Source organism: Larus michahellis, chromosome 7, assembly GCF_964199755.1.
Source record: "Larus michahellis chromosome 7, bLarMic1.1, whole genome shotgun sequence".
In the NCBI taxonomy this organism is placed as follows: Eukaryota; Metazoa; Chordata; class Aves; order Charadriiformes; family Laridae; genus Larus; species Larus michahellis.
In genome coordinates, this window is record NC_133902.1 from 21,930,551 (window position 1) to 21,957,601 (window position 27,051).

Below are 27,051 nucleotides of genomic sequence, written 5' to 3' on the forward strand. Positions count from 1 at the left end.
GTTACTAATATTTCAGTCTGCAAAAGCAATGATGCAGTAGAAGACAAGCATAATAGAGAGATAGGTGCTCTCATAACCGCTTGCTACCAGCATCTACTACTCCTGGTAATGTCAGGGGTATGGTATCAAAATTACTTTAGCACGCATTTCATTTGCATGGTCAAAAGTGAAAGCGTAAGTCAAATTACAGTGTTAATTCATTTTGCCTTGCAAGACACAGTCTTCGTATTTAATAATTTTTTCTTTAATCTTGTGTTTTTCTCAGAGGAGTCTGTGCGAATAATATTAAAAGTCGAGTTAAGGATAACAGCTTTTGGCTGTGCCAGTTAGCTGTGGCTGTGAGATACGTGTCAAAATTTGGAAAGGCCTGTTCTTGTCTCAATTTTCATTGGTCAAATTTTATATATTCTTTGAAGAAGCTTGTCATGGTCCTGGGATAATCTCTGTCAAGGACCAGATCCTACTGATGAGAAGCAATTTGTGAACAGAGGCTTTGAACGGCTCAGTGATCCAATATAAAACTGATGTGAGAAAGTGATTGTGATTTAGCTCTGACATAAGAATTAAAATAAAGAGCTCACTTTGAGGGAATCCATGTATCTCCTTTAGCCCGTCAGAGTTATTACAATATCCTTCAAGGATTTTGGAAAATACCCTCTAGAGAAACTGACTGTAAATATGAATTCCTCATTTTCAGTCATTGTGCACATTGTAGAGACTGGTAAGGTTTAAGATTTGGTAGGTTCATTTCAGTCTCCGTGGCAAAGAGGCTGAAACCCTAGACTAAAAATTTCTGCTTGCAATTTTTAATGTGCTTGTAGAAAGGGTATTGTGTCCTTCTTCAGTAAAGAAGGAGGAATAATCAGAATAGTAGTGCAATCCCACAGAGAACTTCAGTGCTGGAGACCCAGTGAACCATTTTGACCAAGGTGAGAAGCTGGTGGGTCACAGCAGACACCAGTATGTGTGGAGGGCACTGGAGTGCAGAGTTGTTGGGTGAAGTCTCAAAGACGTCAGAGCTGCCAAGTATGTTACCCAAGTAGAAAACAGAAAAACAGTCTGCAAAATGAGCAAAAGACAGCTTTAACAGCTGAGCCGTCCAACGCTTGTGTCTTGATGGAGCCATCCATTTTGTGGCCGTATCATCTCCCACTGGGGAATCATTCTAAAGGGAAATCCAATATTCCCTCTCCAAAGAGGTGTAGAGGTGACCTTTCTTTGAAAGTAGTTCTTAGTGAGGAAGTTGTTGCTTCTGTGAAGATGAATGCTGCTCAAATGGGGATTTTTCTAATAGCTTACAGCTTTCCAGAGAGAGTTGGAAAGAGTTGGGATTGTTGTGGAGCTCTTGTTACTTATGCATGGGAAATTGTAACTGGCCACATTTCGTGGTAATGGCCGCCGACAGATCCTCCTCCCCAGCCTCTCGTACACGGAGAGGAGGAGGAGAGATAAAGAGATTTATAAGTTTAGAAGAAACTAAAATACTTCAATGAAATATTAATAATAAAAAAGAAAATAATGAAATAGATACAGTATATACAAAACCGTATTAAGCTCCCAGGATGATGTCACTGGCAGGCACTGGGGAAGTCCCAGGCTGGACTCAGCAATGGGTGGGAACTGGGTTCCAGAGTTGGAGTCAGGAACACTCGGATCGGGATCAAAGGCAGATGAACAGACAGGGTCCTCCTCGGACGTCAGCCATTGAAGGAAGAGAGCTGACCCTTTGATCCCTCAGCTTTTATACTGAGCATGGGGCAGATGGGATGGAATACCCTGTTGGTCGATTTTGGTCACCTGTCCTGTCCACTCCTCCCTGCAGGTGGGACCCCTCTACGCTTTTCCGCTTCTGACCCTCCAGTGGGGCAAATAATGAAATTAACTGACCTTCGTAGTTATAGCAATAAGTATAATCAGGAGCCTCTCTGCGTACCATTCCTTGGCACAAACTGTCTTATCACTCTGAACAAACCGCTTTAGACACAACATGCTGTTAATTTCAGAGAGTTAGAAGAGGCCTAGCTAAGAAGTAAAATTACTGAGCAGAAAGTTGGTTCTGTTTTACCTCAAACCAGGACACCAGACAATAAAGCGGTCATCAACATTTAGCACTCAGTGACTGAACATACCAGGAGGCAGTGCCTCACTGAATGAGTATTTTGGTTGCAGCAGAACTGTCAAACTTGAAAATATTGTACGTGCTGTACTTCACTGCTGGAGTGAAAGCAAGGTGGTGGATAACGCTATGGGACTAGGGGATGGCACGTGCTGCCTGAAACGATCTGTGCTGGGTTGTCCCTGCGGAGCAGCAAAGAGGAGCTGTGGCTTCTGAGGGCAGCCCCATGCTCGTGGCCATCTGTGTCTTCTCAGAAGTGTGGAGTCGAGCCCTTTTCTCTACAGTATTGCCCTTTCCTCTAACGGTGCTAGGAATAACCATTTCTTGGCAGGATTTAAAATGTTGCATCTGTTTTTTTGAATTAGAATCCTGAATGGTGCACAAGTGGGTCTAAAGGTAAAGTGATCCTTAAAGAAGCGATGTGTACCGATCTTGTCTTTAATCTTTGTGACTGAAGAAGCTTCATTAAGTGTTGCTGAAAATTTCCGTGATGAATTTAAAACCTCTGCTCTCCCTGAGCTCAGCAGGAGTTTCTCCATTGACTTCAAGAGAAGTAGAATTAGGCCTAGAGTCATTAAAATAAATACCTTTAAATTAGAGACTAGCGTACGTAACCACTTTCCAGATGCACAAGTGTGTGTCAGCTTTATGTTCTTTTCATTATCTGTAAAATTAATTTGATGTGCGAGATGCTAATTCTGTATTTCTATGCCGTTTTCTTTGGTCTTGTCCTTAATATTTGTGGAGTATTTAGCTGATTTTTTGCTGAAGTTAACAAAAAATATCCTACAGCTTGCAATAAGATCAGGCTGTTGTTATCCATGTGGTTGGTAGCTATCGCAGTGAAATATTCAGTATGCAACATTCAGCAATTCTGCAGGCTTAAAACAATGTTTTTGCACAATGGCAACGCTGCAGCCATTTAGTCAAATTCAGAAAACATAGTTATCTTAAAACAAAAGAAAAAAAAGTCTTAATTTATGCCCCATAACCTGTTATTTTTCAAAGTCCTGGAGCCTTGTTCAACTGTAAGCCATAATGCTCTCTGAATCTTGCAGCAGGGAATACTGGAAATGGAAAGGAGCAGAAGATGCGCAGGCACCAGAATGATGTCAAATGAAATATGAGGCTTACTATGCTGGGAAAGGCATTAATCATCACAGGATGAAGTATACGTTTGTTTCTGGCAGATAATTACTGAAGAAAAAGCATTAAAAAGACTAGAAAGCAAAAAAAGAATTATTTTTCCTTCTATTACTCCAGCGTATATCTTTTGCAGTCACCTAATCAAGACTAATTAGTAAGAAAGATCTTCATCGAAGATAACTAGCTTTCATGTATATTATGGATGCAAGTGTGCAAAATATTTAATGTTCTGATTTTCCTTATGATTTTGAAAACAATTTAAGTTTTCATGTGGTTTTGGTTTTCATTTTAAGCTCAAGTTTCATTCATTTTTTCCCCTGAACTTCAACATAGGAGACTCTAGGTGACCCTGCTCTGGCAGGGGGGTTGGACTAGATGATCTCCAGAGGTCCCTTCCAACCCTATAATTCTGTGATTCTATGAAAATCTAAGTGAACTTGAGACACTTTACAAGAAAGGTGCTTCATATACAAGTATGAAGTAGTTTCAAAAACTAATTGCATTTCACGATAAAGTAATTTCAGCTTTTATGTTACAAAAGTAAAAAAGACCAATGTGAATTTTCAGGTGTATAACGTAATACATGTATTTAATACATAATTGTAGGATCTGAATGTAAAAGCTGGTTCAGCAGTTCTTTCTTGCAGACTACACAACAAACTGAATTACTGCGTATTGCTCAAGTATGCTTATGAGGAAGTTATAGTTGTTTGTGAACACTTGCATTACATCAACTCATTTAAAGTTAAAAATCTCCCGAGTCATGAAGAATCTCATCTTCTCATCACCCGCCTCCCTTCAGGCCCATGACAGGCAGGTAAAACTATTCCAGCCTTCCCTTCCTCTTAATTAATCCCCATTGTCTACCCAGTCTGGGACACTGCTCGTGACAGTGGTGGAAAAAAAGCACAGTTTCACTTCAACTGAATCTACCTATTCAGCAATATTGTGGGCTCCAAGGACTTGCTTTTTTTAAATCCTGCATATATATATATCTCTGCGTGGGTTAGATTTCTTGTATTAAAAGACCATCAGGAGGGTATGGCTGCAATTTATGGTAGAAATAGGAGAGGAAAAGGATTATTCACAACCTGCATGTTCCTTGCATTTTGGAGGGCTTAATATCTGATCATATAAAATGTGGTTCTCTTGCAAATTTGTGGAGCTCTCAGTTTTTAAGAAAAGGTTTAAATTTTGCAGCTTCAAGTGAGATGCATATAGCTATAGCCAGAGGTGGTTAGAAGCAGTTTATAACTCACAACATACTGAAAGTTATTCACAAGCCAGCAATAGATCGACGTTTATTTATTAAAGGCCTCTTAAAAACAAAGTAGGTAGGCCATATACTGATAAAGTAAGGACATGAGACAACTCACTGCATAAGACAGAAATCATAAAAATGGCAGTTGGAAGGAGTCGCTGGCTTCCTGCTCACAAACGCGAGATCCTCAAGTAAGATGAGGCTTTTTTCATCTATGTCTTGAATTTCTGCAGGGTTGGAGATTCCACAGCCCCCCTCGGTAATGTGCTTCAGTGCCGCACCACCCTAGCAGGAGGTTTTCACCACCACGAGCAAGAAGTGACTCCATCTGCTATGCGACTCCCCATCAAGCAGTTGTAGGCTGTTAAAATTCCCCCCTGTCCCTCTTCTATTGAAAGAACCTATTATAGCAATTAATTTTATACTGGCAGAATCAAAAAAAAAAAACAGTCTATTAATTTCTTCCTTAGCCTGCTTATTCGAGTGGTCGAATTCCTCATTTCTTTGAGATACCTCAACATTTCTCCTCGCTGTGAAAATAACTTGCCTTGTTTAACTTCTGCAAGGGAAGGCCTGTAGTGCTAGGGTAAGTTCTGCCTGTAATTATAGTATTTTTTTCTTGGAACTTTATTTTTCTCTATAACCTTTTAAAAGGGAGAATATTTATTTATTTATTCATTAATACTATGAAAGGCATGGTCATGAGAAGTATTGTAGACCACAGCACAAGTTGCAGAACAGTAAAATATATATGCTCGTACAGACCACTAAAGACAGAAAGAAAATATGTGTGTTTTACATCTTAGTAAGCGATGTTTTCTGCTTTAAATGGCATGTTTCATTCCCCATTTGAGTGTTACAGGAGCTCTGATCTATTCAGTTATTATTTATAATTGATTAGGCTCAATCCTCTTTGTGAAAGGATACTAATCTGGTTTGGTGTGACAAGTGTTTAATGAGTATGTTGTTGCTCTGTTGGTCATGCTGTAATTCGCATAAAGAAGCAATAAGCCATCTCCGTTAACAGGAAGTATATCGGCAGCAGTCATGTAGTATTCAGAGAAAGGCGAATAATCACTGGGAGCTGAGAAGTACTCATATTTAAACCCTGTGTTAAGCAGTAGTCAGATTTTTAAAAAACCAAACTGAATACAAGCCAATAAAACTCTTTATTAAAAATTAAAAATATGGTTTCTATCACATACAGATTTTGAGGGAAGAAATATTTAATTCGTTTTAAATAAATCCAAATGCCACTTTTGAGCCACCTCCACGACAGTGCTGAGCTACCAACCCCTGTTCCCTATGTTTCGGTAATCAGCAAATTTTTGAAGGGCGGGAGGGAGCTGCAAGGGGCTTTCAGCTCCTTTTGGGGTGCAAATGGAGTATAGGCAGGATAGGAGCTGGGGAAGCTCATGCTGGATTCAGGACACACATGTACGACTGAATACCCCATGCCTTCATGGTCTCAGCCTACCGCTGCTGTCACTGGCTGAAAGGGCTACAGTAGGAATTTCAAAGTGTAACATAAACCCTTGGTATTTTAGTGCTCAATATATGAGGACGATAGCAACCTGCTTATGCTATTTGGGCTTCAGCTTCGAGTATTTTATAGTTAGGGAGCAAGAAAAGGAAGTTTTGTTTTGATGAGTTACTTTTCAAAGCTAACAAGTGCATAAATTCCTGATTCAGTGACTACTGGGAATACGGTCATTTCTCCTGATAAAGTGAAAAGACAATAAATCAGCAAAATTTGATGTCATGGCTGTTAAATTCTGTAATTTTATACTTCCATTGATCAAAAAATGAATTTATGGTCTACATATTTTCAATGTCATAAAAGTGCATGTAATTTAATTATTAATCTATGGTCAAAAGCAAGTTAGCATAATAATATCTGAACTGTACTGCCCTGAAATCCCCTGATAGACATCTTTTTGGCTCCTGCTGTTATAAAAACTGTTCCCATTACTTCTTTACCCTGGTGAAGTTATTCCTAGATGATGGAGATAAGCTTTGCATGAGTAGTTTATGAGAGCCTCTCTGAATAAGCAGTCCTTAGATGATGCCTTTGTGCTGGGGAGGATGGCTGGCTTTTATGTGGGATATTAACGCTACAGAGAGAGCCTCTATCAATCCTGATGCTTGTTATGATTTCTGCTTCGGTTTCGTAAACTTTGTTAAAAGTTTCACTGCTTTTCTCCAGAGTCAGTTCTGATAACATTAATTATATGTTTTAAGGTATAAACGGTTTTATTTGAGGTTGGTTTTATTTTCTGGCTTTTTTTCCCTCATTTTATCACCTGGTATCATAACATTCAGGTACATTGTGTTTCACTATTCAGCCTTTTGTGTCCTGGGCATATTTATTAATTAACATCTTCTCTATGTTTTTAAGACCAATTAATTTGAAGTGCTATTGTTACAAGTGCTTAAATCTTGAGTTTAAAAAAAAAAAGCAGACAGCAACCACTTTGCAAGGTGGCAGAAGGCTTGTAATAGCAACGTAAGAAGTGCACTTAATGCCATAATGTGTCTTTGCTTTCGAGAGGCTTTGATCCACAGAGGTTTTCAGGCACCTGGCTCCTGTAGCAGGAACTGGGCTTGTGGTTCCTATATTATAAAACGCAGGGGAGAATTAGGAAACTCAGCGTAAGCTTTTTGAAAGGCGGCATGCTGAAATGAACTGTCTGGTGTGGTAAATGGGGAAATGAAGACAAGGGTGAAGTAATCACAAAAGGGGTCCCTTTGGAATTCCACATAGGATTTCTTTGATTTTTTTTTTGGATGGGTATCTTCCAGGGCAAGCCTGGGGACACCTGAGGTGTATGCCTCTAAGTGAAATGCAGCCACACCTGAGTTTGGACCTCATGTGGTCTTCTCAGGTATAGTTTCATCCATGCATAGGTATATAGGAGCTGATAAAGTCTTCATCTGGACTCACATACCTCAGCTCAACCTGATTAAATGGGTGCGCAGTGGGATTCCCAGCTGAGTTTGTTATAAAAGGGTAGAATATTTCTGCTTCAGGCCCAGTGTTACAGTTTGATTTGTTAAAACAATCCAGCGTCTGCCGGAGTGAAAGCAGCCCAGTTGCAGGATCCCGTTGCAAGGCTGAAGAGTCAGGGTCAGGCTTCTCGTTGCTCCAGGCTGGGGGAAGCCATTTACGAACCGACGGTGGTCTGTGCTCCGCATGTTCAGGATAATGATGAAGGCCTTTATTTCTCTTGGAGAAATGTCATTTAATTATTCATTGTGAACTCTTCGTTGAACTCTGCTTGCTAGGACTTACACTTATTGAGCTGGTTCATAAGCATAGCAAAATACAGGGGGGAATCATATTTAAATACTGTATGACTGCCTGCTAATTATTTGTTTACTGATCCATGGAAGCAAACAGACATAACGGGCATTAAACTAACTACTGAAGTTAGCATTGGTGACCAGCTCTGCCACGTGGAAAGGCATAAAAATATTAAGAAAAAGATGCTTTTTAGGAATAAGGCACACTTGTTTTTTTATTGCTACCATTAACTTTGAACAAGTTTTGTGGGGGCCCACGTGCTACTTGGTATACATGAACTAATGGCATTTTACGTATAATTGGGTAATGTCTCATTTTCATTTGCATAACAGAAACAAAACCAACAAAATACAAATATGGGGCTGTATAAATGCAGTGCCAGCAATCCCTAGCATGACTAAGTGCAGTAAGGGAGTGAGGCGGTGATAGTTTATCAGATGGCTAAATTAAAGACAAATAGAAAATAACTACAATACCCAATAATGGGGACACACTTTTCCCCATTTAGATGACTTTTTATGTACAGGAAATCGTATTTTTGGAAACTGCCTAGTCAAGTCTCAAACCACCTTGCACCAGGTGCATGTTTTGTGGTTTACAACTAAGAAAAGTTCCACTCATACATATGCATTTGCTGAATAAAGTCCTCAGGAGTTACCTAGGTATAATCCTCGTGCATCGTTAAAACTGTCCGTGAAAAAGACTGAGATGCAGTTGTATAACTAGTTCGTGTTCTGCTAAGACCAGTTTTCCGTACAGAAAAGGGCCAGTGTATTTGAGAGGAGGCCTGACAGAGGGGAGCTCTGGAACAAGTAGTTCTCCAGAAGAGAAGAACAGGCCGTCCGACGTGACAGCTGCGCACGCAAAACTTCTGCCAGATCTCTCTGTCTTACACGTTGACACCTACTTGTAGCAATCAAGGAGAACAATTTAATTACTTTAAAATTGTGAACAGTTTTTCTATACCAGATCCGGTACGTGCTAAACAGATAATGACTGATGAGGCTGACAAGAGGCTCAGATCGGTGGAATGGTGTTTGCTTGGCAAAGATAGGCACGAAATGCATCTTCTGTGCCTCCAAGATCACGTAAAACTTCCTTTAACAGTATTGTCTCTATTCACTGTGAGGGAGACCCTACCTGCCCCCTGAAACACGGAGTCATGTTAACTTTGGCACTCCTGATGCTGTGGACTTCTGCTAACTTTCATCAGGAAAAGAAAAGGAGTCAAAATCTGGTCAGAATCAACTCACTAATTATGATCACCCCAGTAATTACAGTGAAGTGCTGCTGCTGGAGGGTGATTATGGATTTGTACACGCCTCAGCTTCTCCTTTTTACCCTTGTGAAAAAGTACCCTTTTATCTCTCTTTTCGTGTCTTGCTTTGTTGCATACTTTTTTCCTTACGCATTGGAGAGGAAAAAAGCTGAAGAATTATTGAGCTCTTCAAAATGGAATGAAATCCTGTCTTTAAATGCCAAGGGCTGGAGATGGGGAGGGAAAGGAGCAAACTTCATCCCTTCTCTCATGTTCTGAGTATTCAGAAGTCACCTGTGAAATGAAATACTTCAGGTTTCATGAGTGGCTGGTGGGAAGCAGGGTCAGTGTTGTACTATCTTTAGGAAAACATGAATGCAGAAGGGTAAGAAATGTTCTACAAAGATGCTTCACATATCAAGCCTTTTTTTCTTGGGGAAAAAGTTACCATACATCCAATGTTGAGTGAATTTATAACTTTGTACTGGATTAGCACAATAAAACAAATTTTGATAAGTGTATCTAGAAAATATAAATGGTAGAAGTTTCAAATTATTTCTCTGTATCTATCAAGGATGTCTTCAAAGGAATATCTAGTCATTTGAAAAATAATGTAAGTTGGAAATAGGTAGCACTCATTTTTCTGCAAGCACTTGTTTGCTTTCTCAGAAAGTTTCTACGTGTATGTTTTTTGGCATTAAATGGACCACCAAGGTAGCATCAGCATCACCCAAAATAGCAAAGACAAATTCAGATAGGATGGATAGTGGCTTGGCAACTCATCTGCCAGTTCCCTCAGCGCCTGCAGATGAATCTCATTGGGCCCCATGGATTTGTGTGCCTTCAGGTTCCTCAGATGGTCTTAAAGCTGATCTTCTACAGCAGGCAGTACCTCATTCTCCCAGTCCCTGCCTTTGCCTTCTGCGGGTTGGACAGTGGCTAGAGCCCTTGCCAGTGAAGGTCGAGGCAAAAAAGTTCTTGAGTACCTCAGCCTTGTCCATACCCTGGGTGTCCAGGTCTCCTGTTTCCTTCTGGAGAGGGCCCACATTTTCCCTAGTCTTCCTTTTATCATCAACATACCTATAGAAGCTTTTCTTGTTGCCCTTGAAGCTGAAAATGGAGAGGAAGAAGGAGAACAGTGCTTATAGGGTTTTTCAAACTCTAATCCATGTTTATCCATTATGTGCCACCACCAACATGAGAAGCTCTCAGTGCCTCTCAAACAATTTGAAGTTAGAATTATTGCTTTTACAAATCCATGTAGCCCCTGTTAATGGCTGGCCGTTAGCCCTGGGACACTAAAACAGTGGCAAGTTACTGGGTTCTTCCCGGAATCATGAGATTACAATCTCATAAAATGATGTCATCTGGTCTGTGAGCCATATCAGGGACACTCTGAACAACTGAATGGTATACCGATGGGATTTGGGACCTACAGGAATACTTTTTGCTGGCATGAAGGATTAGGAAAGTCTCCGCATATTGTCCTTATGCGATATAAAGAAAATGAAGTCACCTTTTTGTGTGATAAATCAGAGATGTGCATTTTAATTCCCTCTCAAAGAAACAGGAGAGAGATTATGTCAAATAATCAAATAATACTGGGCCAAACCTCAGCATCGGCTTAACTGCTGCATCAGACACCCGTGAGGGCAGGAAACAAAGCTCTTCAAAGCAATGATCTTCCCATTTCAAAATACAAGACTTCTCTGGCCATGACATCCCTTGGGGTTGGCTGCTGGGGCAAGAGGTCTTCAGTAGTGACCTGGGTGGCAGGACAGCACGCTCGCAGGAGCTTTGCAGATGATACCACACCGATAATGTGGCAGGGCAGATCAAAAGGGACCTTGGTAGGCTGGAGAAAAGGGCTCACAGGGACCTCATGTGGTTCAGTGGTGACAAATGCTGTGTCGCGCATCTGGGGCAGAAAAACCTGAAATTTGAGTACTGGCTGGGGAGGTCGACAGGCTACAGAGCAGCTTTGCAGAAAAAGACCCGGGGTGATCTCATTACTTTTTTATTACCATCTCAAAGAGCAATCAGGCTGTGGGGAAGGTGTTTGGGAAAAGAATCATGAGCACAATTTTAGATGAACATTGTCTAGTCATACTGAGGCTGTTCTATATTAACCGCAAAAGCTACAGTAAAATTTTCTAGGTTACCTTTAACCTGGCTAACCTGTCTCTAGCATCTCCGAGTATTTTGGTTATTCACTTGAAATGTATAAATTTATTGAATGGGTTGCTTTGGTTAGGTTTGAAAGTAATTCTCACCATGAGTGCTTACCAGAAAGCAATTGTCATTATAAATGTTTATCATTCCTGGGGGTTTTTTGTGTGTGTGTGTGTGCATATGTGACTATTTCTTGCAGAGACTAAAGGAACTGAAACAGAGGGAGTTTGCTCGAAACGTAGCATCTAAGTCACGAAAAGATGAAAGGAAACAAGAAAAAGCCCTTCAACGTTTGCACAAGCTAGCTGAGCTAAGGAAAGAGACGACGTGGTAAGTGCCTAGCTGCTGAAACATAAAAAATACTTTAAAATAATCCCTCCACTAATAGCTGGTGCTGTGGGACGCAGGGCTGTTGGAGTCCCTCGGCTGGAGCCCAGCACATGCATTTTTATGGCATTTTTGGAGGAGTATGTGTACAGTAATTTGATTCACACTATGTGCAGAAATGAATGTTTAACGTTGCTTTTTCAGTGAAGCTAAAATGACATGTATTTTCAGTTTAAAAAAAGATGTGTTTCATATATATTTCATAAAACTAGGCACATTGGTTGAAAGCTGAGTGAACTAGGTCATGCATTTGAAGGCTGGCACTACTTCATTGATGAGGTGAGGAATACAGTCTGCCTTTCTAGGATGTAGCAGATCTCTGTGATTTAGTTTTCAAACCGCTTGCCTGGGAAAGCATCCAAAAACATAGTTTTAAATTTCAGTAACTGGATTTTTTTTCTTTTTATTAAAAGGTAAGTGCTCCTTTTCCTCAGCTCCACAGAGTGTTTACCTCTCCCTGCCAAAGTGACTCCTTTCTAGTCCTATGTTTTAGTATTGCATCTAGGCATACTATGGAAATTAATAGCGAGCTTGCTAGTTGTGACTGTATTCTTACTTAAATATGATGCTGACAGGCCACTGAAAATACACGTGCCAGTTTTTCAGAGCAGAATCTCAGGGCAAAAAAGTTGATGGTCAAATGCAAATGTTTTCTTTTTATCCAGCCTTCATCTCACCAGAGGAACTAACAGGTAAGTCCAACCATGTGAGCTGTAGCTCTTGTTAAGTAATAGTCTCTTTCTCCCTAGTTTGAATGGTGGGTAGCGTGCTGAAGCATATCTGTAAGCAGGTGGAAAGGACATGAATGCTGTGAGGTGTGCTTGGCATGAGCAAAGTAACACCTAATTTTTAATTTTTTATCCTTTTATGATAAGACATGTAGAGGCTCTTTCTGCTCCATCAGCATTTTGAATGTCCAGATTTAATACTTGAGGATTGCAATTTTTATGTTCCCAGCTTTACATATTATTCCACCTAAACATACTCCACAATCTGAATGTGGCATAGTTCAGGAGAAAGAGGAAAGTGGAACTCACTGTTTACCTTTTTCCATGTTAGTGAAGCCCAGATTTAGCAAGGTTTTGTTGTTTCTGTTTTGTTGTGGTTTTTTTAAGTACCCTTCTCCTAGTTCCTGAATGAGAATTTATCTCTGAGCTTTATATCTCTATTTCATAATTGCTGTTTATTACTACTTTGCGTCCTTAGCGGTGTGATATAGACACACAGGATTTTTTTAACTAGTATTTTTCCAGTTTGGTTTTGTAGAAGAAGTCACCATTTTACTTTGTTAGAGAAAGGGTTTGTGGGTTTTTTTTAAGAAGAACTGGACAAGGCAGGAATTCTCATGAGTAATTCCTTTCTCATAAAACCTCTACCTCAATTTCTAGACCAAATAGATCAAATTGGTCATTCTTTACCTCAGCACATCTTGGGGTCATAAACAACACTTCAAAGTTTTCCCAGTGACGCATCATCTAGTATTGCTCTGCACTGTGACATAGAATAATTTGGTTAAAACAAAAAAAAAAATTGTTTTAACATAGATCCATTACTCCTAGTTCTGAGCAGTTCCTGTGGATCCTGGAAAATTGGCAGCTTAAACAGTTTTTGCTCGTCTCTTTGCTTCCTATTAAGTCAAATAGAACAGATGGGAAGAGGACATGAAATGAAGAACAGAAGTAGACAATGATAATTTTTTTCTCAAGAGGGATGAATCACTTACTGCACTACTGTCAGCTGAAATACTCTCCCCAGTATTATTTTTCCATGAAAGAAATTGCTGAGATTGCGATGGTTTGGTCTGTGAACAGAAATAAGATGGGAGCTGCTGGGTGATTGCCTGTGGGCAGAGCATCAGTCACTAGGATGATGACTTAAGAGGGAAGTGGTCTATGAGGCGCTCTCTGTTTTAATACATTTTGTTGGACAAAGGAATGTAAAACCTCTGCTATTTGTAGTAATAGTGTTGTAACCAAGATGTAACCAAGATGTAACTGGGAGGAGAAGCAGGATTTCTAGGGAGATGTACAGTCTCTTATAAGGCCAGCCAGTATGTCTAGGAAAAGTGAACTACCTTGTAGGAATATTAGCCCTTCAGCTGATAATTTCACATGAAGGAACTGGGGGCACAATATTTGTTCTCTGTCTTTTTCTATACTAGTCAACTGATCTTATGATAAAATATGACATTTTTTCGTATTCTAAATCTATGTATCCACAGATTCTTCCTCTTTCCTTAAAAATATCTCCTAGATACTAATGTAACACCAAATTTCTGCCTGCAGTTCTCTGACAGGTACTGACTCCCAAGTTTTGTTTTCCTTCCTAGTGCTCCTGGAAGCGGTCCTATGTTCAAATCCACTACAGTGACTGTGAGAGATCATTGCAATGATATCCCACAAAGTGCTGCCATAGATTCTGACAACAAACAAGATTTCAGCTGTACATTAATGCACGATGCACAGAATTGTAAAGACGTTGCTTCTGTTATTTCTTCCACTTCTGGAAATGCATGTAGTAATAAATCCAAGGCTAACAAATGTGGAGATCAGGTACAAGGAGCTCAAGGACATAGAGTTGGGTTTTCTTTTGCTTTTCCTAAGAAAGCAGCAATCAAACTGGAGTCTTCAGCTGCTGTTTTCTATGAATATAATGATGAAACATCTGTGGAGCACGGACTTAGCAGAAGAAGTAGGTTTGTTCCAGGAGCGTGTAACCTTCAGTCTCCTTCAGCAGCAGAAATAGTCCTGTGCCCTGAGGAGAAACATAACTGCTTTCACCCACTGGTGGAAAAATGCATAGACACAGCAGAAGCTCCTGAAGCTCAGGAGTCAAAAGAGCTGGTCAGTGAAGAAAGCAGGGTGCTAGAGTCTCCCGCATTAACTCCTGCTGTGTCCCATTCAAAGCAGCTGGTGTCCTCGGACATGGATGTCTATGGTATTAATGTAAGTGCAGCAGACTTACCGGACCAAATGCTGCCCACGGTGGCAGACAGTGCTCAGGTCCTGCCCCTGGGCTGCAGCAGTTACGAGCTGCAGGCAAACAGGGCTCTTGCACAGGCGGTTGTGGAGGATTGTTTATCTCTGCAGGATGGTGCAGGGGAAAATGATAAAGACAGGAACAGTGACTCATCCACAGTTGAAACTGAAATAAAAAGGCTGGTGGCAGATGCATTAGTTCCATCACCATCTGAAGAAGGTGGTAGTGGAGCCTCGCAAAGCAAACCAGACATGCGGAAGAGACCTTGTGAACCCTTTGTTCCTGTTCTTAGCAAACATGGATCAAATATTCTTCAGTGGCCATCGGAAATGTTAATTTACACAAGTACAGACCCATCAATTTCTTACAGCTGTAATCCTTTATATTTTGATTTCAAGTCATCAAGAGCAAGTGACAGCCAAGAAAAGCCCAAGCATCAGCCAAACTTACCTCTTTTGCACCATAAAACTGAATCCAACCATAGCTTAGTCTCGGATTTTATAAATAAACCTACTTCAGATTGTAGTTGTTACAAAACAGAAATGAATAAAAATGTGTGCAACTATACAATACCCCTTGTAAGTGATGTGTCCCTTATCAGAAATTGTGATCTTGCAAAAAATCAAAATAAAGTGTCCTTGGATGAGCCGTTCAGGATTAGAAAAATTGAGAAGCTTCACATTTCTAAAAGTCACTTGCGACAAAACACTGTGATAGATGAGAAATATAACAAAGCGTGGATCAAAGAAAGCCGTGACAAATGGCTTCGCAGAAGTAGAAAACGGAAAAGGAGAAGAAAATTATGTCATTATCATCATCACTGTGGGGACGCTACAGCAGCAGAAATTGAAATGTCCTCAGTGACTGAAAAAGAAATTAGTTACAGAGATGAAAATAAATATCAGCACCTCCAAAATAATCCAGAGAAGTGCAGACATGATGCAGGGAATATCTGGCTAGCTACAGGTGAGATACAGCAGTCACATCAAAAACTTGGCATTGAAAATGTCATGTCTGCATCAGATCATGTACATGGGGACAGAGGCTGGTGTGGCATTTGGAGTGCAAAAAGTAGCAGCCAACACCATGGTTGTAAACGACTGCACAGAAAGAGCAAAACACACTCTCAGAGACAGGCAAAGAAGCTGGCATCGAGTTCCAGGAGGCACAATTTAAGATGTTCTAAAACATGTTGTACCTGGAAAGTCAGGAGGTCAAGCTGCAGCCCAGAGCGTAAATGCTTAGGACACTGCAGTGAGGAGAAGAGTCCAAGTCAAAACCAGTCCATAAAGAGAGGTTACAACGTTCTGACAGAGGAACCTGAAAAATCCCACCGCAAGCGGAGACAGTATAACTATTCCTCTTCATCAGAGGAAAGCTCATACAGACAGAAATTATCAGCAGAGGGATATCTAAGGCAAGCATGTACTTTAGGTACACATCACAAGGCAAAAGGGAAACGCAGGAGAAGGAAAACTAGAACCCATCACGTGTTTTGTGACAGGAACACAAGAAGTGAGACCTCCAGACCTTCCAAAGAAAATTCTGCAAATTCCACATTAAATATTCTGGGGGACTTCTTGACTCAAGACAGTCTAGACGAAGCTACTGTAGATCCCAAAGCTGATCATGCAAAAGATACGGATGAGACAATGCAGCTGGAGGAAAGTAAGTTATCTGTAGAAACTGATAGTTCACACATGCCAGAAAACAACAAACTGACAGCATGCTCAGCGATGGATGATGGTCCGGGTATATTTTCTGATGTCGTCGCAGGTTCTGCTGCTTCTCTTCCTGAGCACAGTGCTCCAGCAGCTGCCGGCACACAGGGTGCTCTGCAAGATGAAAAGAAAAAAGAAAATGTCAACAGTCATGAAAATCAAGCTCGTTACAAAGTTCTCCTCCCCAACAAACATTTGGAACAAGTTCCTTCTAAATCCTATCTTTGCCATTATGAACTGGCCGAATCTCTACCACATGAGAAAATGAATGAGGTGACACATGAATGGGTACAGTGTAGTCCTGCCATATTTAGCAGCCCACCAGCCTTGCCATTCAAAGAAGCACATGTAAACAGTCATACCTTTTTAACTACCGAGCAGTTAATAGCCCCCTTCACCGTGCCCAATCAGACATTGATATTCCCTCCGGATAACCACGAAAAATTCAAAGATCTCCCATCTGAGGCGTATCAGCAGATCATGCCACAAAACATGCTGGCCAGCAAAGGGAAGTTCACCTTCCCTCCCCCAGCGATCCAGCCCCCGAACTCCCCGCTACAGCCCTTACCCTTGCAGCCACCGCTGTGTTCTACCTCTGTAACCACCATCCATCACACCATCCTACAGCAGCACGCTGCCGCCAGTACGTTGAAGGTTCTCCAGCCCCACCAGCAGTTCCTTTCACAGGTCCCAGCTCTTTCCAGAGCGCCTTTACCTCATCTACCAGTAGGACCCAGGCTTTGCCCAGGAGGCCACGCAGCTTTCGTCGCCCCGCCACATTTGCCGCTGCTGCCACCCTCCGTCCTGCACCCGGCCCAGCTGGCGTTTCCCCCACTGCCGCACACCATCTTCCCATCCCTGCTGTCTCCGCACCCGGCTGTCATTCCCCTGCAGCCACTCTTTTAGGACAGGTTCTCCGGGATGGGGGAAGGAGCCTTCAGCTAAATGGTCCTGCTGTTTCTGCAGTCCCCTTGGCTTTGCGAAATGGTTCTGTGGAATAAACTGGTTAAAATTCCTTGTTTCTCGGGAAGCATTTACTGTAAGTATAATGATGCAAACATTCATGTAAAGTTCAGACCTATACTATGACTAAAGCACTGAATAGTCTTATACTAATATGAACTCTCTCTATATATATGTGAAAATCATGTCTTAGAATATGTATAATGTATATAAATTATATTTATAGTTCTATAACTTATGTTGTAAAGCATTCACTTTTTGTTTTTTATCTTTGTGTATTTGCACCTATTAAATGTTTAGACAAAGCTGATGCACTATGTTTTGTACGATGTCCTCTGAAACTGTAAATCTAGTGACAAACTATCTCTTGCAATAAATTTTTGTTAACTACTTAAGTATATCAAAAATCTTTCATTGTAAGCCTCATGGATGTTGTTCTTCCATGTTCTTCTGCAGTTGAATGGCATCCTCTACCCCTGCTCTGTTGGGATAATCAGGTTTCCTATACATCAGTGATTTATCAGGGAGGCTGAGAGGCTAATACCTTGAGGGCAGCTGTCTTACCAAGCAAGAGAGAAAGGGTAATGGATCTGTTTGTGTTAGCGGTTTGATGCCACCATGACAAATTTTGCCTACTTGTAGTATGTGCACAAACTGCTGACTGTTGGAGCTAATCCCTGTTACACTAAACCACGGAAAGATGATGTAACAAAAATAACGTCAACGATAGAGGGAGGAAAAAAAGGAAAATACCAGTTGAAACTTGACTTCAAGGGAATATTGCTTATGGCAAAAAGGTAGAGCATGGGGAAGGTCTTGGTTCCACCAAGCCTACTTTCTCCGATTGCACACATCCCTCCATGGGGGACAGATCTGTTGGAGTAAAGGTCCTCGCTGCCTGTGCAATATGTGAAGATAGCAAGACCACGTGAGCATGAAGGGGAGGTCAGGAACAGCTTCACATGAGAAACCCACCAGGCTTCGATGCAAATTTTTACCTCACTTCACCCCCCTCTTTCCCGCAGCATTTTGGTAAAGAAATAGAATGACATAGAATAGAAATTAATAATAGTACTAATATACTGCCGTTATTTCTAACTGTATTTCAGAGAATTCTCCCTACCTCTGCAACCTTGTTATTGCTGTCGAGCCTCACCCGGCTTTAGCCCGGGAAATCTTCCCATTTGCTGTAGTGTGAGAGAAATCAGGCCTGCACCTGCGATGGTCCAGAATAAAACCAGAAGAGGTTCTGACACAGAGCCATCTCTCTCAGTTAAGATGAAGTGTTATCATGTGAGTGAAACTAAGGATCGGCAGCATGAGCACTAGTACTAGAAGTAGGCCCTCTATAATTAAAGATAGGTGCTAGCTCTCCAATTAATTAACTTCTTTGCACCTTTTTATATAGTGTAATAGAAGCATATACAGTTGAACTGAAAGAGTAGTAATTTTGGAATATTATTAATATACATTGCATATAGTTAAAGGCATCCATTTGAAAAGTAATACTATGTCCTAAACTATATATATCTGGGTATTTTCTGCATCTGTAGTGTTAGAACTTACCTATATCAATACTGTTTTATTATAATATTATATTAAAACTATAGCAAACAGCACCTTGCTACTATGATTACAGTGTCAGCTACTCAAGGGATGTGAGTTTTCCATGTCATGCAGTTACAAAGGGCTAAACTACGTTAATAAGCAAAAAGTTGATAAGAAGGAGCAGGTGAGCAGTCAGGTTCTGGAGAGCGGCTTGTTCCCCTGCCTGAGGCTGTGGCACGGAATGAGCAGGATGTTGCAGAGCATCTGTCCCTGTAATGCCATAAAGAAGGTATATTTTCTCTAGTTGTAATTTCAGGTGGATGGCTGTTACTATTTACGCAATACCTGAAAAATATAGCATATAAGTGACTTTATACTCCTTCTTTATTTCGTGAGTATGCCTACATAATCTGTATGTCTCCACTACCTCCTGTAAAATGTATGTCTCCGCTATCACCTGGCACCTCCAGGTGCCAAGCAGGCTCTACGCATGGGAATCTCTATTTGAAGGTGGGAGGTGGGTGCTAGCTGCTTCGTCTCCCGTCTCAGCTGACTTGCGCTGGCTTTTGTATTTCCACCCTACTCTGCGATAGTTGGCACAGATGGTCCCCTGGGTTCTGATACCTTATCAAAGGCAAAATCCCTCTAATTATCTAACAGTACAGGTGAAAAAAAGAAACCACGTAGGACAATTATGATTGCATGTGATCATATCCATACAGTTTTATCTGACAGGAGATTAAAAATTACCAATCTCAGATTTTCAGTTGCAACACTGATTGAAAAGTCCCATCTATTAACTTAGAAGTCCACGTATTTTCAACAAAATGTCCAAACAGCTTTGAACGTTGCTTTTTTCTTACAATTTAAATTAATTTTTTTTCTATTTTAAGTTGTTAAGCAATTTTAAGACATTGCACAATTTTATTTATTAACTACTGTAATTGCTTTTCAATAGTGTATAAACTTACAGTATTTACTTACAGTAAAAGACTAATAACCATCAAATGTATTAATTTTCTAATATGGTATTGCCGTTAGTGCTAGAACTGTTTGTGTATGTGACTTCATATGTAAAAGCAAAACCAATATAAAAATAAATCAAAAGTTAGTTTAAAATTGAACACGCTAAATTAAATGATCTAATAAATTACTCTTTTGAGTTTCTGTTTTATTATTAAATGTGTAACTTTGAGTAAGTTATGTAAGCGTAGTTCTTTTTCATGTTTTATCTGGTATTTTAAATTAAATGTGTATTTTTATTCCATAACTTGGTAGTCTAATTTATAAGTAACAATTATGCCAAATGCTAAATAATAGAATTTTTATCATTCTGAATAAATTCTACCAAATTCATTAAATCTAATTAATATACTTTTGAATTTTCAAATTTACACAGATTTAATGTGTCCATGTTCACAACTAGTTTGCCAGTTTTTAGACTTATTGGGCTCTCTTCCTAGTGTAACAGGAGGTTATACACCTGAATTGCAAGAATTAAATCTTCAGACCTAAACCTAAATGAGGGTATAGATTTTGTTAGGTGATTTCCCAGAACAGCTCTGCAGAGAAATGCTTGAAAAGTAAATCTCTTCCACTGAGATGAGAAGAGTATCTTTTTTTTGGTCCTTGGAAAGTTGCAGTATGTCCAGACTATGACCGCCTTGGGGACGTACCATTTCTCAGGTAACATGAGCCATATAGTAAAGGTCAAGAGGAGCGTTTGGGCATTAAGGAACAGAATTGTCTTGTGCTCTTATGGGCAGTTTGGAGTAGTCAGTCTTTTGTCTTGTCAGTAAGTACATAGAATTTTTTTAATGCTACCAAAGTATGCAAAGAATCAAATTGTTTATTTGGTTTCCGTCACAACCTAGAAGCTATGCAAGGTTTTAATTGCTTGGGAGAAATCACCAGATTTCTGATTCTACAGGAATGAGCGATGGGTAGTCATGGACGTAGAAACTGCTGATCGTAAGCATTGGTAAAAGAAACACGATGAACAATGAACAAGAAACAATAATGGAGCGTTATTGAGTGAGAATATTTGTATCATTTGGTGTAATCAAACAACAATGAAATCATTGTGAAGCAAAGTCGTCTTTACTTGCAATGGTAACTTTTTATTAGTTAGTAAGCTTTTACACTCTTAAAAACTCATTTGGATATGGTATTCACACTAAGCTTTGAAAGACCATTGGGACATCCGTTTATCTTTAATATATTACTATATGTGATAATATGCTGCTTCTACAATATACAACATGGCTGTAATTTTTCTGTCAAGTTCATTTTCTATGATTATGCATTTTTCTCAAAATACATGTTTCGCATTATGATAATATTTACTTGATATGCTGCATTTAAAATACATTTTTAAGTATATTTGGACAGACTCTTAACCGATGTAAATCAATGTACAGCTTCTTTCTTCAGTGGAATTTAATTGATTTCTACCTACCGAAAATCGCTCATGTTGCAACGTTAAGCATTTGGTTAACCTTCCCAGATCAAGGCAATATGTTATGACCATGTGAATGTATTTTGAAGACAGTTATTTGTTTGTAACTAAGGTGGTAACTTTTAATGTACTGAGTATTTTACTGTGGTGCTCATAGTCTACACGTTCTAAACTCCATACGTTCATTTTCTGATATCCGTTACTGTACATTGCCTAAAGACTTGTATATATGTAGCAGTGCACATATTTATGCAATATGCCTACCTGTTGTAAAATTTACAAAGCTATATTAACTCTCTTTATTGAAAGTAAAGACATTTTTACTGTATAAAGATCATTTGATATTTTTAAATTAATATGACTTACTATCTAAATGTGTATGTTGTTTTATAGATCACTTATATTTAATGTTTGCAGCAGACGTGGTTTTGTATATTATTTTATGTCCTTCCTTCTCCCCTTTACTTCAGGAACACTATAAAGTTTTCTCTTTTTCTGTTTGTCTGTGAGTAAGATTATCAGAGTTTATTGAAATTTATATATTTATGAATATGAACCAGGCTTTTTTATTACTTTTAACTGCAAAAATTAGTGTACCAACTTTAAGAATTATACAATATCTTATTTTTGCTTTGAGCTTCTGTTTTATTTTATGGATTTTATGGTTGGGAGGATTTCTACCCTGAGTCTGAATTTTGGCCTGTTTGTGAAATTTTGAGACCAATGAAGTCTAAGGAAGCTTTGCCGTTAATATTACTGAGGATTTATTTTGACCTGGGGCGCTAGGGCTCTTTATTTATTAAAACTCCCTTATACTTGCTACTTTCAGTTGAATAATACTTTCATAAGGTATGATGATGAGCACAATCCAGTAAAGGAAAGTTAATCCATTTAAAATCAGTCTTATACTTCCTTTGTTCTAAGGGTATTTGCGTAATTAATGATCATGAAGGCTTATCTTCGAAATTTCTGTTCTACATCATCAGTGTTTTGAAAAACGTACATGCGCCTTCTATTCTGATACCAAAGAAAAAAAGCAGTTAATGAAAACATTGGGGTTTCTACCTGTACAGGCTTATTTAGAAGTTCTAGTAAGTAGGATTGCGTTCATAAAATATTGACGTAAAATAATGCATTGGTGGTCTTTATTTTCTCTGGGATAAGATGAAAATGTGCAAATACATGTAGAGAAGAACATAATAATTAAGTAGACTTCAAATGTGAATCCACAATGGATATAGTGTTACTTATGTGAATTAAAGAAGGTTACTGTTAAATCAGCGGTGGTGTTTATTTGCTATGAATGAGATTTTTTAAAGAGAATTTTTGTCTTTTTCCTCAAAAGAAGCAGAAAACAGGAATGCACTTTTGAAAAGGGATTTTTTTTTTAAAATGAACTGTAGATAATACCTGTGTACCGTTCCCAAAGATAAGAAACAGCAAGTATTGCATATTCAAAATCATACATATGTTACAAAGAAACATCTAGCATTTCCAGGGCAGTCATATACTTGATTAGGCCAGTGAAATCTGGAGGGAGAATTAGCCTAAAAAATAGAAAGTTCTAATTCAAATGGGCAGAATCCTCTTTTTTATATTGTAATAAATCAAAGAAAGATTCATTTAAATTAGCATGTTTGCACTACTGTGAATATAGAGAAAGTGAAGACTAGTTCAGGTCTAAATTTTTTCTTGCAATGTAACTCGGATTTAACTGCCTAGATAATTTGACCCGAAACCTTCTTGTGTGTAACAGGTCCTTTTATATGTGGCTTTTATGTCACTGTAGCACTGGCAAAAATGACAGTAATATCCCATCTCTGCTATTGTGTTAATAATGCCTATTGAAATAAAGAGGAGGCAATCACTGTAAGACACACTGAAATGAGGAAACCTGCATCTGCCAATGACTGAATAATACTCTTTGCTTGCGAACTGTAATTGGAAATAGAAGTTTATTTTTATTTTAGTGCTCATACATATGCATATGCAGGTGTGCATGTGTATTTTGGCATGCACATACCAGGTTACTGGGTCAGGATTCTTTTTTTCTACATGTAATTTGCACCTGTAATTAAGTAGTGGTAAGAATAGCTCGTTTGAAATGTTTGTAGTTGAAGAGAAGAAACCATTGAAGGGAGGAATATTGGCACAGAATAAGAAGGAAACAAAAGTGATTATTGTATAATAAACCCATCTTTTTCTCTCTAGGGTGGCGGGAAGTTGCTTCAAGTTACTTCACCTGCTTTTTATTGCCTGGCTGTATTTTGTATCTTTTTACCACTTAAATTAACAGTACTGTTTTCCTTAGTATGCCTTTAGCTAGCTGGTCTGTCGATCCGTCATTGTCAAAAAAAGACAGAGTAGCAGGAGAAGATTTGCATACAATTTGCTCTTAATAAAGTCCCTTTTCTCTCTGGAGAAATTATTCACTAGAATGACCCTTTAGCATGCAAAATATGCATGTTGCTCTCTTTGCCACTGCCTGCAGCTGCACTTTGTTCTTCTCGTCCTCTGTTAACTTGTCATTCTCTAGAAGCAGAAGAAATAAAAAGGGAGTCTTTTCTTCCAGCACCACCAGTTTACCCAGCACTAGGCGTAGAGGAACATGGAGGAGGATTAACCACGTTCTTCCCAGGTGAGGTTTTATCATAAGTGGAAGGAGTGTCACAATCACTGGCCATTTATTTTTCAGTCCTTATCTACTTCAGAATGAATTGCAGCCAGTTTAAAAGAAGTGCACAAGTGGAAACACTAGGGCAAAGTGGCTTAAGCAAATAAGGCATTTAAAAAACTGTCATTAGATGCCCATCAGCTCTAGACGTGCTCAGTCCTCTGCATTGCGGACTTTTGGCAGTGAGAACTCTCATAAGAAATTGGTCAATGATTGGGTGGGCAAGGAAGTGAATTACGCCTCACTCCTAAAGATTATCATTTTATTCCCATTCGATTGGATATTTTGGTAGAACAGGGTGGAGGACCTTTCTTTTGTTCTGTTGCTGGTAGTCCAGTTTCTGCATGGAGGGGTACAAGGTCAGCAGAACAGAACTCTACTACACTGTTGTGAGGCCCCACCTGGAGTACTGCGTCCAGATCTGGGGCCCCCAAATATAAGAAGGACATGGACCTGTTGGAGCAAGTCCAGAGGAGGGCCACGAAGATGATCAGAGGGCTGGAGCACCTCTCCTGTGAAGACAGGCTGAGAGAGTTGGGGTTGTTCAGCCTGAAGAAGAGAAGGCTCTGGGGTGACCTTGCAGTACCTAAAGGGGACCTACAGGAAAAATGGGGAGGGACTCTATCAGGGGGTGTAGCGAAAGCCAAGGGGTAACGATTTTAAACTGGAAGGGAGCAGACTTAGATTCAATATTCAGAAGAAATTCTTTACTGTGAGGGTGGTGAGACCCTGGAACAGGTTGCCCAGGGAAGCTGTGGATGCCCCATCCCTGGAAGTGTTCCAGGCCAGGCTGGATGGGGCTTTGAGCAGCCTCGTCTGGTGGGAGGTGTCTCTGCCCATGGCAGGGGGGTTGGAACTGGATGAATTTTAAGGTCCCTTCCAACTCTAACCATTCGATGATTCTGCTGGCAGTAGTATATGGGAGCACGTACAGCCTGTGGGGTGCAAACGCATTGCTTGTGTGCATGCCCACCGGCTGTCTGCCGGGTTTATGTTTAGTTAGTGGAAGGACTCAAATTTCCAACAGGGTTTCCTCAGGGCCCTTGGATGAAGGCGCAGTCACCTGCACATGAGAGGGGTCGATCAGAACTTTGTTCTTGTGGTGGGACTAGGTCTGGCTTGGAGCCCTAAAAGGAAGCCTAGTCTAGGATGTAGGGTATTTTGTGATTTATTTTCCACAAAATGATGTGGGCAATAAATGTGTTATTGGTTCATAAAAAAGGCAAAACATTATTCAGATTGTAAAAGGCAGAGTAAATAGAAGCTAAGTGTTGGGATGAGATAAAGAATGTCAATCACAAAGCTATCAGGAGGGAATTCTTAAGGTAAGTAATTGATAATGAAGAACAAGAGCAATAATGATAATACTTTACATGCACTATAAAATATCCTTAGATATATAATATCTATGTAAACCAGGCCCCTCAGTCAGCAGCCCCGTACTGGGAGCGTGGCTGCGTTCTGGGCAGCAGGTTATTGAGGGAGGCAGTGCTGCATGGGACACAGCGGTATGCAGGGGCGTAGCAGTAATCGCTACCCTGAATAAGGTATTGAAGGACAGTAGCAAGTGGTTTTAGGGGAAAACATGCAGGTACTTTTGGAAGAAAAAAAAAAAGGGGGGGGGGGGGGTATTGAACCTGGAGGCCAGGTAGAAGGGGGCACTTCTGCAAAGGTTTTTAAAGAGAGCTTTAATAAACTCTATCCAGGCCTGCAGAGAGTCGTGATGATTAATCTCGAGAAACCCCGCCACCTCCTTTTATTCAGTTCTCCTTGGGGGTGCTTTTATTTTTTAACCCCCAGATACCAAGCGATGAGATTTTCTGACACAGCGTTGCGTGGCATTAGCGTGAGCAGCGGGGTGTGTGAATCCTGCAGGAGCACAGGGGCTAATTACCTGTAGAAGTTTAAGGAGCAAACACCTATTAGTGTTTTTCACAGGGAGCAAAGTCGTACAGGAAGATGAATGGAGACCACTGCAGCTGTACGTCTGAGAGGTTTTATTTGAGACTGAAATGTTTTAGACTCTCTGCTGCTATGTCACAGTGTGATGTACGGTATCAAAGCTCCTTCTTTCCATTGTTTTTCATTATCGTGCAGGGTTATGAAGCTTAACGTAGCTGATAGATGCGATTTGACACATCACAAGCAGATGCGTCAGCAGGAACATCTAAAAATGACACAATTTTCTCAAATGCTGCAGTTACAAAAATATCCTTCTTGTAAGATATTTTAAAATAAAGCTATATACATTTTGATGACAGTGCTGAGACCCCTATCCAGGGAGCATGGATATTTAGGGAGCTGTCAGCTGGTTTACCTTACAACAGGAAGAAGTGATGGAGGGTTAAGCAGATACTGACAACCAGAGAATTTTTTTCTGAAACATTATATATAATTTTAGCAACAAGAAAGCAAAATCCTAGTGGTCATTGGGGATTTCTTGCTGGTGCCCATTCAGCAGACAGCTCTCTGAAATTCGGTCGCCTCCTAGATGCAGAAAGCTCCATAGAATAACTGACAAGCTTTCTTTTCATCTTTTAAATCCATAATGCATGTATATACCTATTGTTAATAATTCATATTAATGGAGAACTGCTGCCCAAGAGCACAGGGCATTCCCCTATCATAGAAAATAAATTGTTCAATGATGCCTAGGATAGAAATCAGAGTCTGGTTCTAAACGCAGCTATTACAGAACGGTACTAGGCATGCAGTGCACACTTCCATAAACAAATAAATTCATTACAGTTTAATAACAGTGGAAATAAAAAAATGTAAGGTAATTTAAATAATGTGCAAAATAAATCCATATTTTATCCTAAAGTACTCACATTATCAGGAGTTCTTGAATGCCTTCAAGGCTGGCCCTAGTGGAGTTCAACTTGAGCTTTAATGTTTTCATCCTGGCCTAAATTTATAGGGTGGCAAAATTCAGTTTTGTGGCAGTAGTTGTCTGAGCCTAGATGTTAAATGGAAAAGAGTTTGGGATGGCTCAGCTAGTTAGGTGCTGGGTCACTCAGTAGCTTTAGGTGACAGGATGTGACGGAGAGTGGCTTTTGAGATG

The 27,051-nt window shown here is 39.9% G+C and overlaps 1 protein-coding gene across 2 annotated transcripts in view; it reads left to right on the top strand.

The window, feature by feature from the left end:
- Positions 1-17,673, top strand: part of ZNF804A (zinc finger protein 804A) — a 229,848-nt gene extending 212,175 nt beyond the window's left edge. For both annotated transcript variants that reach the window (XM_074594336.1, XM_074594335.1), the window contains 2 exons: positions 11,457-11,587; positions 13,974-17,673. In XM_074594336.1, the coding sequence (XP_074450437.1) occupies positions 13,993-17,250 (3,258 nt within the window). In that variant the 5' untranslated portion in view covers positions 11,457-11,587; positions 13,974-13,992 and the 3' untranslated portion in view covers positions 17,251-17,673. The remainder of the gene's footprint in view (positions 1-11,456; positions 11,588-13,973) is intronic.
- The last annotated feature ends 9,378 nt before the right edge of the window (positions 17,674-27,051 follow it).